This window comes from Nansenia antarctica (genome assembly GCF_963989245.1).
Source record: "Nansenia antarctica genome assembly, chromosome: 16".
Lineage (NCBI taxonomy): Eukaryota > Metazoa > Chordata > Actinopteri > Argentiniformes > Microstomatidae > Nansenia > Nansenia antarctica.
This window is the reverse complement of record NC_137686.1, coordinates 23,707,861-23,726,812: the sequence shown is the minus strand read 5'-3', so window position 1 is coordinate 23,726,812 and position 18,952 is coordinate 23,707,861. Positions and strand designations below refer to the sequence as shown.

Sequence of the window (18,952 nt, the reverse complement as noted above, 5' to 3'; positions counted from 1 at the left end):
CCCCCCCACACTTATACCCCCAAAGCCCCCCCCCCTGCCCTGCCCGACCCCCCAGCCCATCCTGCTGAGCCCACGGTATTACAGCCAATAAAGTAGTGGTATGGTGCAAGCTCTTTAATGCTTCAGTAAATATCGACACTGGGTGAGATAATATAAACCCTGCCGACATGGGGCGTGGGATGGAGCGACACTCCGTGAAGCGATGTGCGCTCGAAAATGGTAACTAGTCATCGCCGTGGGTCAATCCTAATGTCCGCGGTGTGGCGGGCGGAGGCGCCGGTGTCAGCAGCGGCCCGCGAAACAGTACATCACTTTGAGTGGGAAAGTCATACCGACGGGCCGCATCGGCTCATCTGATGAGTTTGGGGGGGTGGGTGGGGAGGGAGGAGGGAGACGGGGAGATGAACGTCATTGCCTTGATGTTTCCCAATCACCCAGATGTCCGAGATTAAAGGGAAATATAAATCAACGTAATGAGTTTTTCGTTTTTTTTTCCTTACACCCAAATATCAATAACCGTCCCTTCTGAGGTAGCCCTGCTCGATATGATCGGGCGAGCAGGGGGCGACATGACAGTCAGTGTTACTCATATCCTGCCTGCCCGCCTTGACTCGGGCACTCCCTCGCCAGCTCACAGACGCACGCGAGAGGCCTCTTCGGCTGAAAACACAACACCTCTGGGAAATACATCCCAAACAACAAGCTCCACAAAACAACATCAGGGTCATTTATCATAAAATATCACCCCCGAACGCACTTGTTTTAACGGGGCTTAACACTCACGGATGAACTCACAAAGGGTGCTGCCAAGGCTGATGGTAGAGAAAAGCAAGCAGGTTGTTTTGCCGTGTAATGTATAAGCACTGTCAATGCATCACTCAATTAAAGCACATCAATCATGCCAGCGGAAGCAGAGAGAGCGCATCCATCTTCCGCACAACTGCTTACGTGACGCGGGGTGGGGTGGGGGAGGGAGGGAGCGGTAGAAGCGGGGAGGGGTGGATGGAGTGGCGGGGAGGGGGGTATGCGTCTGGGATGTCACAGGATAGGACCTGGCCACTCATCACAGGGTACCGTCCAAAGAAGCGCTGGTGTGTTGAAATAAGAACCCCCCCGTCGAAACACAATAGTTGGCATGGCCCGCAGGGGGGGGCGGTCCATCTCTCTCCAGGCAGGATATTGGCCTTTGTGAACACGGTTACAGTATCTGGGTCAATTAATGTCTCCCTGCTTCAAATTTCCCCTTTTGTTGCCAGTGGGATAATGGTGTGTCAATTCCTGTAGCTTCTCCTGCACAGCATGGGGGGGGGGGGGGGGGGGGGACTTAAAACCTCTGAGCTTTACATTAAAACATTTTTTTTTTTAATACTTAAAAGGCAAGGCAAGAGTTTTGTTCTGTTTCAATACAAAGGGCCCCTGCTCTCAATTCGCACAGGCTCTCTCATGAATATATTCCTTCAAGTATTAATTTTCCTCTATGACCCTACAGACAGAAGAGGCGCCTATTCTGTACTTTCATATCTAGCACTTTTTTTTTTCAACGTTCAAACGCCTACGAGAGACTTGTTTGCAGTTAGCAAATCCAGGCAGTGCCAGGTAAGTGCGAGTAGATCATGTTTGTGCTGCCAGGGGCCACACCCCAGTCTTGAGCCAACAAGACGGTAGTTAAGGATTCAAATGTATTCGAAATCAAACAAAAGCTGACGGAGCTCGAGAAAGGCATTGAGTTCCTGTGGTCGGGGGGAATGTTTGTTCTTTTTTTCTCCCTTCATGCTTTGCAGTGTGGGACGCAGTGGAAAACGTGAGGGGCTAGCCTCCCCACACTCAGCTAGCTAGCATAATGAGCAAAACACGCACAAGCACAATAAAAAGGGGGTTTGAATACTGCTCAATCGACTGCCGTGGCCAAGACTGCAAACAGGGCTCTCTTTGTAGGGACTGGGATGTGGAGAGAGAGATATGGAGTTCTTCGCTGTGCCTGCCCCCTGCTCCAACCAAAGAAAAACAGCGCTGAAATCTACAAGCTGGTACTTTAGTAAAATAAACATTTTCACTCCACAGTGTTGATCTATTGTCTGCCAAGTTGAAGTTGGCAGTTTTATCCTTTTTTTTCTCTCTTTTTTTTTTCTTCGACTACCGGGGTCTAGAATTTCACTAGTGAAAAATGACACTAGCCTACATATATGGAGGAATGTATGCGGAAAGTCAGGTCAATACAGCTATTTTTACCTGACCTCATTACATAGTGGGGTCATGTTATGTGCTTTCCGGGCGTCTTTCATGTTAAATAAAACTCACACATCTGAATTAGAGTGGCCTGGCAGGGCAGTCACAATCGACGAGAATGATTCCAGCCACTCCTCTCACCTCGACTACAATGACGGAGTGCTTACAGGAAAGGATTGTTCTAGAAAAAAAAGAAATGAATGAATCTTTTTTTCTTTCCTCTTGACAGTGGTTTAGATTGAAGCGCACACATCAATTTTGAGAAGGCGAGGCGTCACGGTTCAAGGCTGGAGGGGGGGGGGTGGGGGCCCAGGTGTGATTCAGAACCAAATAACCTATAAAAGCACCTAACCTTCGTATCACGAGATGGGGAAGGAACAAAACACCTATTCTATGAAGCGTAGCCTATGTCTCCACTTCCATTCCCCGTGGATACTGAGGCCATGAAATTATGAGATGAAAAATTGAGTTAGACAATGCGGGTTGTGTGAGAGAAAAAAAGGAAAAAAGAAAAAAAGCTAATAAAGTTAACCCTTCGTGAAAACCAATAATGGTACGAATGCTGAATGTCAGTTGCAAACATTTGAATGGCGGGTCACGTGATGACAGTCGTGGTGGTGGTGGTGGTGGTGGTGGTGGCGGCGGCGGCGGCGGTGGTGTGTGTGTGTGCTGTGGGGGGTTGCGAGGCATGGCCCTTAGCAACAGCTGTGGCTTCCGGAAGTCTCTGTTGGCAGGCGGAGCTAGCCCCCACCGGTGCTGAGGGCCGTCTGGGTTGAACAGGCTAATTATATGCCAAGGACAAACACCCGCACACACACACGCGCGCACGCAGGCACGCGCACACACACACAAGCAGTCCACAGGCACAACAGAGAAGCACCTTAGCTGCTGCGCAATGTCAGTGTCACACACACTCACACAGGCGCCAATAACTGGGAGCAGGACTAGCGGCTGATATGAGCGATATGAGCAGGGAGGCGGCGAAAGGAGAAGCGAGCTGAGCTGAGGGGGCCAGGCCAGTGTTGACCCTCCACATCAACCCTCCCCACCCTCCCCTCCCCCCACCTCCAACCGACAAAAGACGTTATCTGTATTCAGGCATTTTGCCTGTCTGGGCTCCAGAAAAACGCGATGAGACAATGCACAAGACTACCTGTTCGATAAGGAGGCGCTGGCAAAAAAGGTCATACATAAATAAAATATGTCCTCTCCCGCCACACCGCAGAGCGCGGGCCCTAAAAGGAGCCGACCGTCATCCCTCCCCCCGCGCCCCCCCCCCACCTCCCCGCTGGCAAATACGCCGCAGACGGTTGCACTTGCTTCAATACACTAACGACATTATTATTTCATGGCTATGATACAGCCTTCGGAATGCCATGAACCCCCCACCCCCATCCCATCCCCCCTCCCCTCCTCTCCTCTCCCCTCCCCCCCATCGTGCAATGCAATGAATACACCCATAGGATAGAGCTTGTACTTCTATCCTAGCTATCCTAGCCCCCCCTTACCCTGGACCAACCCAGATTTCCTTCCCTGTTATATCATCAGGACGCAAAATGAATCAAGAAGGGGGTCGCCGGGGTATTGAAGTCGTATACCACGGAGATCCAATCAGCCGTCTCGATGTGTGACGGTTATCTAGGCCACGGCGTGTGTGGGGTGGCGTGGCCCGGGAAAAACCAACAGTGACGGGGCGGATGAAAATTCATCGGCTCTCATAACAATAAAGAATAAAGCTCCGCTCCTCCCAAAACACGGCAACAGCGCTTTAGCTGGGAATTGGAGCGCAGCCTTCATTACAATGTATTGATCAGGAACAAACAAAGACCCTGGATTTATTGATCCCGGGCTCCTGAAGAAAAAAAAGAAAAAGAAGAAATAGGAGACAGAGAGAGAGAGAGAGAGAGAGAGAGAGAGAGAGAGAGAGAGAGAGAGAGAGAGAGAGAGAGAGAGAGAGAGAGAGAGAGGGGGAATGGGAAGGACAGCGACGGACACGTTGTTACAAATGGGGGGCCTCGGCTTAAAAGTGCTGGCTTGGCTTATAAAAAGAGGGGGGAGGAGAAGAAGAAAAAACAGGGAAGGAGACAGATTTAGAACCCCCCCACCCCACCAACCCCCCCACCCCACCAACCCCCCCACCCTCCGTGAAACAGAGAATAGGCGCAGTCATGGGGGGTTGCGCTCAGTGTCCTAGGTTAAGACAAGGAGTTAAGCCAACTTAAATGTGTATAACACTGGAAATTAAAAACCGCCAACGTCCTGCTCTGTGTCTTTAGCTGCTCTGCGCTCGTCGGCTCCGTCTGGCAAATGGCTCCTCTGGTCCTCTGGTCCCTTACGGATCTCACCTCCCCACCCACCTGAGACTTGGGAATATTAAGGAAGCCTTGTTTGAGAGTGTTGAATTATTCACGATTGGCAAGGCGGCGCAGACATCGACTCATCCGCAGCGAGGGGCCTTAGCTTAAATAGCACACCGCTATCGAACACACTGTGTGTCTACGACCATGCGCTTAGCAATGTCACCGACTTAACCCTCCGACACACATTAAAGGAATGTGCTCTCTGCCAATCCCGTGAACCCTTGATCGAGCATGTCTTTGTTATGCATATAGAAACTGGGGCCTAGTTAAAATAAATGAGGAGAAAATCATGCAAGCGTTCCCTGGATGTTCCAGGGGCAGCCTCACATGACTAATACAGATGCCTTGGATTACGCTGCAACGGTCAGACTAATTTATTATAATTTATCGTGTGTGTGTTTGAGTGTGTGTGTGTGTGTGTGTGTATGCGTACGTGTGTGTGTGTGTGTGTGTGTTTGTATGCGTACGCATTTGTGTATGTACTGTATGTGCATGCATGCGTGTGTGTGTGTGTGTATGTGTATGCGTGCATGTCTGTGTGTGTGTGTGCGCGTGTGTGTGTGTGTGTGTGTGTGTGTGCGTGTGTGCGTGCGTGTGTGTGTGTGTGTGTGTGTGTGTGTGTGTGTTGTGGAGGACAAGGAACATCCGTAGAGATGCTGCAAGCCCTCTCTGTTCAGGTCGAGTACTCTCAGGCTTCAGCTCTCCTGCTCCCAGTGATAGATGTTCATGTATGCAAGGTCAGGACAAACGTGCACGGAGAGGTGGCCTGCATCTGGGGCCTCCCTGGTGGGGGTCGCGACCCCATTGGCTGGTCTTCTATTCAGTTAGACCTCGGCAGAATGTTCCCCCTCCTCCTCATCTCCCCCCACACACGCACACACGCACACCCCCACACACACACATATCTTTCTAGCTTTCAAGAGCCGTAAAATGGGTTGAGCCAGTTGCCGAGCACTGGGCCAATTGACAGGACGGGGGTCGAGCAGGGTCAGGCCTGACCAAACACACGGGCCTCCCCAGCACCCCTAAGAGCCGCCCCAGCTGTGCCAAGGTCCATCAGAGGCCTGCCAGAGCGCAGAGAACCAGAACAACAACACCTAAATGGACTCAGTCACCAAAAAAACCCCCAGGTTTTTACTTTCACTGAAATGTTTTCTTTGTCAAAACCCGGGGGCCAAATCTTTGTTGGTTTAAGAGTTTTGGGTCATCATCAAAACCCGCCGACACATCCAACGGTATAATTACACCTAAACGACAACGGAATGAAAACGCGTCGTGATTTAGAACGCCCCCGAGAGGTCTTTTGGACGTGTCGTCTACATCGTTTCATTAAGACAAAGTGAGAGAGACGAGGAGAGCAGAGCCCTAGAACTGAATGAGTCACTCACTCTTCTCATAGCTAATGTTGACACTGCTTGTTTAAACCACATTGTGAAATCGGTCAACTGTGTCTCCCCGGCTCCGGGTTTGAACCCTCCCCCCCCCCGCCTCGGAGCGTTCGGCTCAGTGGACACGGTCGGGGCTCCGCCGTGAAAAGCACTTGAACCAAGGTTGGGGAGGAGGAGAGGACCATAAACGCCGTTCATCACAAGCACGCTTAATTGGCAGAAAAAAAAACATCTGAAAAACAAGGACGGCGGATGCAGGCGGGGTTGGGAGGGTGGGGGGGTACGGGGGGTTGGGAGATGAAAGTAGGATACATGCGCGCGGGGAAGTGGGGGGGGGGCGTTGTGTGAGGTAGCAGAGTGGCTGGCTGAGAGCGTTTTAAGTTCAATTAAGCTTTTGGGCTCTTTTCATTAACCCACTTTTTGAGAGAGAAGCCTCTTGCTGTATAATGTTCCTCCAACCCCACTGATACGCTTTACTCTACACAGACAACCCGAGCTTAAAAAAGCCTTGTCTGAAAAAGGCCTGGAACAATCCGCGTGTCAGCCCCACAAAAGCCTGTATTCCATTAGACCCAAGACTCACACAACCAAGCAAAAGCCCACCGGTTGACCTCTTTTCTCCAGATGACTCATTTTTTTTGTCTAACCCGGGAAACGGGCACACACACAAGTAAAACAGAACAAATACGACACGAGTGATTACACTCCTCCTGCTATGGCTGCACAACACCGGTCCGCCGTGACGTCGCTGATAAGTCCTGGTGAGTGGCAGGAAGTAGCAGGCCCATGTTTGGTCGTTTCTCTCTCCTCTGGGTTTAGCCCTCTTGAACAAACATTCCCAGCTTTAAGACAAGGTCATGGGAGTAGCGGGGGAGGGGGTGGGGTGGCCTTAAGGGCAGACAGTGGGGAAAGCTCCTAAAGCCTGATGTGGCTTTGCATTTACTAACAAAGACCTAAAGCCCCCCCCACCCCCATTTCCACATCATTGGAGAGGAGGCCTCATAGATAAATAATTGTCCTTCCTCACTTTCCCCTCCACTAACCGACTTTGCCGACGTCCATCTGAACGATTCCCTTGGTGGATCGATGGGGAATTCGCCGGGGCCGACCGACAGTTCATCCACGGATACGCATCACCAGGACAAATCATTCCTCCGTTTTTTTTCCTTCTTTTTCCAAATAAACAATTACTTCTGTTAACTACGGAGGCATTGTTATGCTAGAATGCTTAATCTTTCGCCTAAATCTGAGGCCAACAAACATAGACTTTTGTTATGTATTCCCTGTTTCCACGTTTGCATTTGAATGCATCTGTTGTTCTCCCAGTTACTCTCCCTTTGTGTATTCTGCTAATCAATTACGGAGATGAACCGTCAATCAGGTAGGCTGAAACGTTGTACATCCCCATCCCCCCATCTTCTACTCTCTCTGTGGGGTCAACCGCACCAGGAACGGTGTCAAATGACCATTACCAAGCACACTGTAGCCTGATAGGATTACAGCCATATTCCATAACAGTTTTTTTTTTTTTGGGTTCAAACTCAAACTGCTCTACAGAGAGTGTAGTGTGCCTAGTATAACTTGCTCGCTAATAGCTTTTTAAATGAGGACAGGTTCATGCATATTACAATGAGGTTGCGAGATTATTTCTGACATAACGAGGAAGGATTTTCTGTTACAGTGAGCATGAACACTCAGGTTTGTTGAAGGAAAAAGCGACTGCTACAAGATTCACTCAATTCCCCGTTCATTTAGAGGCCTTGGGGTGCAATTAAGAAACGTAATGAAATGCATGGAGGCAGGCGTTCTCAGAAGAAAGACAGAAGAAAACACGGTGGCATTAGCCACTGTACCTCATGTGGCTAGGATGAGCCAATCCTCGCCCCCCTCCCTGAAAACCCCCCTACCCCTGGTGCACAACAATATTCCGAAACCAGCATGGGGAAAGTAGAATTTAAAAAAAAACAGAAGGGGGGGGACTTTACTTCACTACTCCTTCACGCCACACACACCGTGGGAGCTTTGTCTTTCAAAACAGGCCACAGGAGCCTTTCATTAGCCAATGGGACTTTTCATTAGCATCATCCCACACCGCCGCTGTGCTGTGTTGTGCTGTGCTGAGCCTCTGCGCATTACAATGATACACCGGAGTGAGTGCCCCCCCCCCCTCTCTCTCTCTCTCTCTCTCTCTCTCTCTCTCTCTCTCTCTCTCTCTCTGTCTGTCAAGGAAGCCCCCTTTCTTCCATAGAGGGAATGAAGGAGGAGAGCCACTGGTGGGGGGGGAGGAAGTGGAGGGGAGGGCAAAGAAAAGAGGAGAGGTAGGGGAGGTAAGAGATGGGGGGGGGGCGGGCAGACAAAAGGGAACTTGATTACCCCTGGTCACGGCTCATCCACAAGCCAACAGGGAGGGGAATCCATCACCTGGATCAAACGGCAGGCTGGGCAGCAGGTAAGGCACCAGTGAAAGCACCACCACTTTCCAATCCTTTTTCACTCTCTTTATCTCCCCCCCTCTCTCTCTCTCTCTCTCTCTCTTTCTCTCTCCTCCCTCTCTTGTTCTCCCTCCCTTCCCCCTCCCTCCCTCCACCTCTCTGACTCACTCCACTCTCAACTGACTGTGACTTCTAGGCACACTGTGAAATCCAACGCCGACGGGGATGTTTTCTGCTCCCAATGACCTCAAGGCCCAGGCCCCAACCCCTTCTCTAAACGGCACCTAGGTGATATATTCCAGTTTTATTAGCGTTGTCTGTGTAGGTCTCAGCAGCAGCGTCTCTCGAGGTGCTATCAGAGGCTACGGCTATCACTGCAGGGTGTGTGTTGCCGCATGTGTAGCGTGGGTGGTTAATCGAAAAACAAAGAGGCCATCTTATCGACCTTCCAATATAATTCCAATTGCACGATGGCTCTTATTCATTTAAAAACATTACTTTTTGTGTTCTTGACTTTTCTTAGGGTATAAGTATATATATATTAAGTATATATATATATATATATATATATATATATATGTGTATATATAACATTTTTGAAAGGCAGCAGATGAGATAGATGTTGGGTGTCCTCCATTGATAGGGGCTGGCATTATAAAACAGCATGGCGACTGGCTATTCAATTTCCTTTTGTCTGCCGCGGACTTGCAAGCTTGCCGACCCTCCTTTCTGAGCTACTTTGTTTTAGGTTCATTGGCAGAAATAATGATGTTGCACTTAATGGTACCGGGGAAATGCAATGTACAGTAATTGCATTTACAATCTAGACATTCCTTTCACAAGGGCACGGTGCACACTATACAAAAGCGCTGTTTGTTTGTTCAGCAAGGTACTTGTTTATATGTGTGATAAACAACATAGAAAAACAAGACACAAAAGATGCACATTTCTATTCCATGACGGCACATTTCTATTCCATTAAGTACCCAACAACAGACCCATGGAAAGACTTGATTCAAAATCTTTGAAAATCTGGCCCCCCAAAAACTCTTCTCCCAGGAACAAATTGTTCCATTGTTTGTGCAATGGCTAGTCAGCAACACAAAATGAAAAACACAGGAATTGCTCTCTGTTCTTCGAAAAAAGAAAAGAAAAAAAGACTGTGCACGCAAATGATTAGAAGCAGGGATAAGTTGATCCAGATTTAGAATTTATTGGCTTACAAGCCAAACAACATGGGTTTTTAAGCCCACAGAACACCAAAGCTAATTGTTTAAATATGGTTGATGTTGGTTCTCAACCTCCACCACTCCTCATCATTTGTGGCACATGTGCACGCATGAAACACACACACACACACACACACACACACACAACACAACACACACATTCAGCAGAGAGCAGGGTTTTTTTCAAGAATCTTTCAAACTCTTACCGTTGAAAAGGGGCTGGTCCTTCTCTGCACTCTCTGGCACCGCTGCGTTGTACACATCTTCGGAGAAGCCCGGCCGGCAAGGGGGGGTGCCCCTGCCCTCTGCTGCGATCTGGAGGAAGGGGGGGGGGGGGGGGAGAAGGCATAAATCAACCCTCCAAAATGCCCCTCTCTGACTACCTCCCAAACTCTTGCTCACGTTCTGCTCACAAGTCCCCACAGTTGTACAAAAGCATCTGTTGTTTTTATAGTGGAGACTGCAATTAGGATAATGAGGCCAAAAGGGTTAAGCATTAGCCAAGGAGCATGGCTAGGCAAGAACAGGCTCCATTTGTCTGGAAGAGGGGCCCAGGCCCAGGCTATAGTTCTAGGCATGGCTCACAGCCTGCCCCCCTGATAACTACACTGCTCTGGATAAACAGGGCACTTTGAAGAGCAGGAACAGCCAAACTACCACTAACAAGCCAATATTGTATGGGTGAGAGCCTCTCTGTGTGTGTGTGTGTGTGTGTGTGTGTGTGTGTGAACCATTCTACTCAAACATGGCACTACATCATCATCTCTCTCTCTCTCTCTCTCTCTCTCTCTCTCTCTCTCTCTGTCTGTCTCTCAATTTCTGTAATTTAATGAGAACAGTCTGACTTGTTTCAGAGAAGTCATATATCTGCCAACTACCACAATAAAGCATCATCTGCAAATACATCATCCATCATTCTCTTTTATCTAGCTACTAAGAAAAAAACGGCAGAATGTTCATGAAGCCTTCATAAAGCCTTTATAGGACCTAGGCTATATCGACGCTTCACAAATAATGTATAATAAAATATCATAGTATAACAGAGTTATGACATGTTATGTGAAACGTCAGATTTAAGGACCTGTTATAGCATGTTTGTTAGAGCATGGGTTATGAAGCATCTATGAAGGCCTAAAGGGTTCATAAACACGTCATTAAGCCTTAATAGTGGTGATTTCCTCAAAGAGGGACAAGAAAAACAAAACAATATGTTTTGAATATTATTTATAATTGTCACCAAGCATGTAATGGGTTTGATGTAAGAAAAACTACTTTTGAGGTTGTGTGGATAGGCTATGTATCTTAGCTGGTGTGAATAGCCTCCCTAGTCCCTATCACGTATCCCCAAAACCAATTCAATAACTTAAAACTAATCTAAAAGAAAAATAAGTCCCGAGTTGGCAATAGATCCACTGATTCTGTACAAGCATGTGCAAATCCGATGAGACATTCCGGGTGGGGTGGGCATCAGCATATGACCCCCACCTCCCCAAAATACACTTAATCCTATTTCTTTTAGAGAGAGAGAGACACCCTCAAAAGAATGTGAAACGAGAAGGTTTCCAGAGAAAAAAGAGCATTGTGGCTGTGGGTATCCGTGCCACTTGCCATTCTTAATCAGCGGAATTTAAATGGAATACGCTGGGGGAGGGGAGGGGGGGTGGAGGGGGAGGGGAGGGGGGCTGCCTCTCCCCCCGCACACTAAATCATCAACTGACAGATCACCACCACGACGATATTCTTCACCACATTGCTTGCTCTAATTTACAGTAAAGTAGTTCAACGGAAGAAAAAAAATCCATGCATGTGGGCTTATTTTGATGATACTGTCCTTTTAAATTATAGTTTCTTTAGATGTTACATTTAAACAATAGTTTAATTATTTAGAGAAAAATAACGGAAATTGTTTTTAATTAAATTGTGTTAAGAATAAAAAAAACTATAGACCAAAAGCAAAAAGTAGCTCATAGTTTAAGAACAGACAGACTCATCAAAATGGGCAGTTAAGTGGTGATTGCTAGACCATTAGCCTACGTAGGCAGTTCTCAATCTGATTTATACGGTTCGGAAATTAAACATTAACTCCACATTGTTCCTTTGCAGAGTTTGTGTATTCTGCACTACAACAATTCAACATTAAAGTGGTCCTGTGTGGCGGTTGTTTTCACTGATAGCCCTTACTTACAAGACAGGAAAAAGGCAATTGCCCCCAGGCTCATTTTATCCCCGTCAGAAATAAAGAATGGTAGGTTTTTGTAACCTCGGGGGTCCGAGGGGGATTATTCAAGTAGCATGCATCAATATTGACCACAACTTAGTAACCATATCATGTAAGCCTTACGAAAAAGCTTTTTTAACACTGTAAGCCAACAAAACATTACACATACAACTAACACCAATACAACAAGTTCAGGACAGTAATTCCGACCAGAAACATTGTTTATTGCGCACTGACTGTAATCGACTGGTGGTTCAACATTGAGCATGTTTTGTCTTCTCGTGATGACCGATAGCCTACCAAGTAAATATCATTGTAACACAATAACCCCTTGGTTTAACAACAACTGTGCTACAATGTAAACATATTTTCTAAACATGTTGACGCACCAGCCCCCATACAAAAGTAAATATCATTGTAACACAATAACCCCTTGGTTTAACAACAACCGTGCTACAATGTAAACATATTTTCTAAACATTTTGACGCACAGCGCCCCATACAAACGGCTGGCAACTAACATGGGATTCGTGATAATAAAAACTGCTCATAGCCTTATTTGTTCCGCGGAGAGCTGCGCTATAACGGACAGACCAGACGACCGGACCAGCAAGCATCGTCACAGTAAAACACGCACTCGGACTGTCCTGAGAATGAGAAACTCAAACCCCTCAAAACCCGGTTTCTTAGAGGATACATTACCTGCAAAGCGGCCAAGAGCGCCAGCAGAAGCAGTCCCCTCCTCCTGCCCTCGTATAAGTACATGGATATGCCTGGTTTATTGTGTATTTCCCCTCTTCGAATCCTCCGTGATAAATATCCGTATGTCTGCTGCAGTCTGGATGTGGTGAATCGTTCCCTTTACAACAAAGGCGGGCAGCAGTGGCAGCAGCATGTAAGCAGCAGCCTCCCCTATCCTCTCTCTGCCTGGTACTGAAGCTGCTACTCCCCTCCCATGCATGCAGTCCCAACACACACCAAAAAATAAAACACCAGTATATCTCACTGTCTCTCCCTACTGGTCAAATAGCCAATTTCACTGTAAAAATTTGGCTAGACATGACTGTTTCCTCCTCCTACCTTGATATTGGAAACTCCTCCCTCCTCCTAACCCACAACAATAAAAATGTGTTGAAAAGCTACTTCTGCTTTATTTTTCAATAAGCTCTCTCCTCTCCTCTCAGAGACTGGAACTGGAAGAACATCTTGGAAGATGCCCCCATGCATGCCATGGGAAGACATTCCCTTAATCTTGGGTTATTTTTAGCCTACATTACGGATGAAAGATGTGTTTTTGAGGTTTATCCAAGTGAATGACACAGTTGAGTTTCAACTCGACATTCTTGTTCTCTGGAATAATAATCCTAAGAAATTGAAAATTAATTAGTTTTAGTCTGACATCATTCGTCTCTCGAAATATGAATAATGAAATGAATGTGGCAGATTTAATACTGCACACTGAGAAATTATTTAAATACTTACTACACATTCTCTGCTTTAAACCTCCACAACGATTCCTACAGGAACACACTTGGAAAGATGCACAGGTAATTGGTCTCAGGATGCTTGCATACTGTATTTTCCTGTGAGTAGGCCTACCGGTATGTTTGCTCACTGGAAGGCAGGTACTTTGACCTCGTGGTTTTGTGAAAGAATCAGATAGTAGACTCCAGAACGCTAGATTGCTGGCCTTCAATTGCAACACGTGATCACCCATTGAGTGTAATGTAAATTGTTGCTACTTATTCGATGGAGTACCACACATTGGAAGGGGAACATGAACATCTGTCTTTTTCTACCAACCTGTAGGCTATGCTTTTAATGCCTTTTAACATATGTGTACTTGTTTTTAAGGCTCTTAATGGTTTAACACCCCCATACATTTTGAGTAATTGGCGTTTTATGTCCCCTCACGAGCCCCCGGGTCCTCTGAGGCAGGTCTTTTGAACGTACCAAAGGTTCCCAAAAAAGAAAATTGGGGAAGCTGCCACCATCCATTACAAGCCAACATTGTGGAACTCCCTGCCAAAAGGTATCAGAGAGGTGGACTCAGTAGACATTTTGAAACAGTAGCTTTTTAATCTGGCATACGAGTGTTAATACTTTTATACTATCTTCTTGTATTCCTACTCTTTTCACTGTTCTTGATTATTTTGTTGTTTTTCTCTTTATTATAGTTGTTCTATGTATGTATTATTGTGATATGGCTGTGCTGAACTATTCATTAGTGTGAAATAATCTTTCTGAACTGTCAAGACACTTTGAGCGGCCTAATCTGTATGAAAGTGCTGTAGAAATAACGTTATTATGAAAGTTATTACGAGCACCCACAAGCTAATCATATGTCAGGAGACGTACACCCAGATCGTCATGAGTGGGTATTATTTTCAGTGCAAGAGGTTAGTTGTACTGAAAGTTTGCATACTCTGAGGAGTTTGTTAACACTGAAAAACAATGCCGATATAAAGAGTAGTTCTGCTAGGTGAAATGTAACGGACATCATAAGATTCTAAGTGCCCTGTAACCTAACCTGCCCATTAAGATGACAGGTATAGGGATCAATGAAAGGTGTGTCTCATTGAGTATTGATTATTGATTATGGAATAGAGAGGCTTTGATCACTAGTATGAATCACAGAAAGTAGTTTACGGTACTTGATATGTTTCATCTTATATGAAAGGATATTGAGTGTCAATTCGTTGTTGATTGATGCAGGGTTAATTGTTTTTGATGGGTTTGCAAATAACATTCAATGCAAATTAATCAAATGTGATATGCACGGTACCTCTTTCTCTTGCTCTCTCTCTCTCTTTCATGTTATTAATGTTTAAGGAATGTATCTGATGTCAACCGTTCTTGAGAGATTCGTGCGGAAAGCTGAAATAACTCAGGTCAAACTTTAAAACAGTACATCTGATCTGTTTCACAAGCATCCCACTCATATTCACTTAGGGCAAAGCATTCCCAAGCAAAAGCAGCATTTTCATCTTCTCTTAAAACATGCAATGACATGTTCTACACAGACAGCCAACATCACGCTGGCATCAGGCACTCCAGATATCTCCTATGTAAGATACAGGTTGTCATAAGTTAAACTCAAAGTCAACCTTCAATCACCCCCAACTGTGGTTTTCGACTGTCCATAGGGGCTGGGGGGCGAGCGCAGACGTGTGGGTGGGTATTTGTTATGTATTTATTCAACACATGAAAAAAGAGATAGAAGAAAGAGGTGATGATGAGAATACAATACATATACTGATACCCAGGGGGAGGTCAGAAAAGCCAGAAAGGACTTACTGTATATGGCCAAGGGATACCATTTCACAGGCCAGCCTTTTGGTTGTGCATATGTTGCCTGTCGTTCCCAAGGCTGCTGCTCTCCCTCCCTTGTGGACACATCCATCTGAAGAGGTGTTCTTCCTGCTTCCTGTATCTATCAACCAATCAATACGTCACATTCTTTTCCATAGCCCTTTTTTTTTTTTACAAAGACAGCTCTGTCACAAAGAGCCTGAGGCATCAAGCCATCAACACTATAAACAATAGCCCGGCCCGTAGACCCTAAAAGGCAAGCCAGGGAAAAACTCCCCAGAGGGAAGAAAACCTTGAGCTTGAGAGGAGGGGGACAGCGGGAGGGAAACCCATCCTCGTCTGGCTGGCCGGGGGAGAGATCATTCGCTTTGGTGTGCTGAGGCTGAAGAGAAAAGTGATATGTATAGAGAGTATGACAGAGTTTTGCTTGCTAAAGTCCCTGCTCGCCTGCTCGCCCACTGCACTAGAGACTCATCAGTAATCCGCAACAAACAGGTGCCAGTCACCGATGTCTCAGGGTCAAGCATGCTTCTGTGAGTGTGTGGGTTGCGTATTTGCTTTTAACAAGTCCTACACGCTCACATTTCACCTCACTTCAGTCACCGGTAAGTTAATTAGTCGTTATCACGGTGGCTTGGCATAGTCGACTATAGACTATGAGTCATAGGGGCCCGAACAATGACTCAAGCCCAGGGGCCCCCACCCCCCTAAGTCCTGTCATAGTCTATGACATCATAACTTTGAAATGAAACTTGCAGATAAATCCATTGTTAACACCACTTTACTTTTACGTCTGTAAGGTCCCAATTCCAACTGGTTTGAAGAAAAGTTGTCAGAGTAACCGATTTAATTCAATGTCTGATTAACCAATTCAATCCAATGTATTATAATTAAGTTCTAAACAGGATTGGAGGCAACTTAATGGAAGAATGATTTGAAATGTGTACTCAAGGAAATACATTTCACTGGGAAATGTTTCATATTGTTTTGCTTTAACTGTCTAAATTGAGTTAGAGATCAAGTTGAATGACCTGTTGATAATTCATATTGCATTTGGTACAAATTGCTCGGTTTATGTAATCTAATCTAATTGAGAGTGGGATCAAACCGCTCTCACTCTTTGATTAACGCCGTCGCGGTTATCTTTCGTCAGCGTTCGTCTATCGGGGAGGGGGGGGGGGGGTGGTGGGGCTGGAGGGTTTAGCGAGGGGGAATCCAATTATGACTGGGAGCATTCAATCAAGCGATATCACATTTCATATTTCATAAAGCCATCTTGAGCCCACAAGAACTGCGTGTGCAGCATAATTTCTCTGGGGCTGTTTGTCTGTCTTTTGTGAAAATAACTTCATATCAAAACAGCTCTGCAATCAAAAGAAGAAAAAAAGATGAATATATCCTGTATACACAGAGTTCGGTGTAGGCCTACACTCAAATGCAGCTGTGTGCTGTTGTAAGTGGTGCACTTTTGTAGTCTGCAGTCAGTGTCTGACTGAGTACAGGTAAATAGCACGACTCTCAGGGCAGCTGTGTTGTGAGGCTGCTGCTGTGCTGGATGATGCATTGGCTCGCGCTGCTGACACTGCGGTTGACCCTCGTAAGTGCCAGTGTCCAGGGGAGTGCGTCCCACCAGGGGAGTGTGTCCCAACCAGCCGCACACTGGTACCACGGCTGTGGCCTTGATTGCACCGGGAGAAAAGGGCCGAGGTCAGCAGCACCTTCAAACACACACACACACACACCCCCACCCCCACGGACTGCACCTCTTCTTCATGCTGACTTTGTGTTGATACAGGGATTACACGTAATAGTCTACCCGCAGACGCTACAGTATATATATATATATATATATATATATATATATATGCCTACACAATCATTTCTATAGGACATGTTGTTGTTGGGGGGTTGGTGAATAAACAGCAGACAAAGACAACCCATGTAAAACAGGAACAGCTACTGTATAGCTAAAGTGATATTGGAGCAATCCATTCTGTGGCTTAATGTGGCTTCACTCGTCCAGAAATGGCAAGCCCCTTTTTGATAGACACCGATTTTTGATCGGGCTGCCGCTCTAGTATTGGCTAATTACCTCGTTAGACCCATTGGCATTCCCAGACGTGTCAAAGGTCACGCTGAAACAAATTAGCCAGCGGAGGAGAGCGTGCTAGCCTTCAAAGCCGCTATCAATTCCAATCAAACCACATTGTTATGCGCTCAATGGAGCCTCTCAGAGGACCACAGTAAATGCTGTGATTATTTGCTTCTCGTGCCAAACCGGCTCTTTCAACCTTTTTATGCCATTTGAACAATACAGCCAAATGGAGCTGTTGCGTTGTCTGATCGGGCATTTTTTGTGGCTTTCCAAATGTTTTCCTGTAGTCTAGACCACATGCCATCTCTGGCCAGATCATAATGTCATATACGTATGTTTCAGTCCGACACACGCGCGCACACACACACACACACACACACACACACAAACACTCACACACACACACACACACAAACACTCACACACACACTCACACACAAACACTCACACACACTCACACACATACATATTTGAATGATTACAGCATAATGAATTCTGTGGCCCTGATTTTGTTTTGATGGCCTGAGTGCTGTCTGAGCTAAACCGATAATTGCTTTGCGAGACAGCAAACAGCTTTCTGCCGGGCCATATTGTTCTCGGCAGTACATCATATCTCATTTCGGCGGGGAGCGTTCATCACAATTCCTTGTGAAGAGTTGTGTCAGCGGAGCAGCCCAGCTCCCTGGCCCCGTCGAAAAACAAAGGGAATATGTAACTCTGCAGGCTCTTCCTCTCTCTCTTTCTCTCTCTCTCTCTCTCTCTCTCTCTCTCTCTTCTCTCTCTCTCTCTCACTCTCTCTCTCTCTCTTTCTCTCGTGCTCTACGGGCTTGAAGGCATCGGTCGAGTGAGCGTTGGCCCTAATTGAGGGTTTGTAGTTTTAGTTGCGGGCCACATCTGGATGGCTGTGTGTGTCGGTGTGGCACTGGGATGTAATAGCGATTGATTGCCTGATTAAGGACTGAGGTGAACTCAGGAGAGACCCAAAAAGGAGAGAGAGAGGCGAGTGGTGCCTGTCCATTCAGAGACGAGATAAAAAAGCCGGGGCTATTGATTTTAATGGCGTATTTTGGCAGAAACTGGTCATCGACTTTGTTTGTTTGTTTGCTTGTTTGTTCTCATCTTTGATGCTGCTCAGTCAAGCACATACAACATACACCTACAGCATTAGGCTATTACCATGCTACTCTCATGACATTGGTTTTGAAAAGACATAAAAAAAAGAAAGAAAGAAAGAAATTGCGCCACTGAACTCAATTTCGTTGAATGAACAATCTATCGTAGAGGAATTCAATCTGTATGTTTCTGTCTGATAGTGTTCACGTGGACCGATGATGGTGACACAGTGCTCTCCTGTAGAGGACATGAGCAGTGCAAAAGGTTTGAACAAGGTTCTATTTCTCTCCCCTTCTGCGCTAAATGAGAAAATGACAAATGGCTATGATATTGCTCTGTGAGCTTTGAGTGTGAGAGCAGCGTGATCTCCACGGGTCAAACAGCGCCGCTTAGTAAATTCACTGAAACACCCTCCTGATCTTATTACAATATTCACACCTCTCATTAATATTTCACCATCGTTTGAGAATAAGTTGAAAGGATACTAATCCTTTTGACATGATGCTGATGAAGTGGATTTTTTACCAAACCATACAGTATACAGTGAGTAGGCTAATTATGCAATCACCAACATGCATG

The 18,952-nt window shown here is 46.2% G+C and overlaps 1 protein-coding gene across 1 annotated transcript in view; it reads right to left on the bottom strand.

Moving 5' to 3' along the window:
- The window catches only part of LOC308171572 (cadherin-2-like), a 68,745-nt gene extending 55,971 nt beyond the window's left edge, over positions 1-12,774 (bottom strand). The window contains exons 1-2 of the mRNA XM_080546439.1: positions 12,556-12,774; positions 9,842-9,950 (exon numbers count right to left, since the gene is read on the bottom strand). Coding sequence (XP_080402565.1) covers positions 9,842-9,950; positions 12,556-12,618 — 172 coding nt within the window. The 5' untranslated portion in view covers positions 12,619-12,774. The remainder of the gene's footprint in view (positions 1-9,841; positions 9,951-12,555) is intronic.
- Between the last annotated feature and the right edge of the window lie 6,178 nt (positions 12,775-18,952).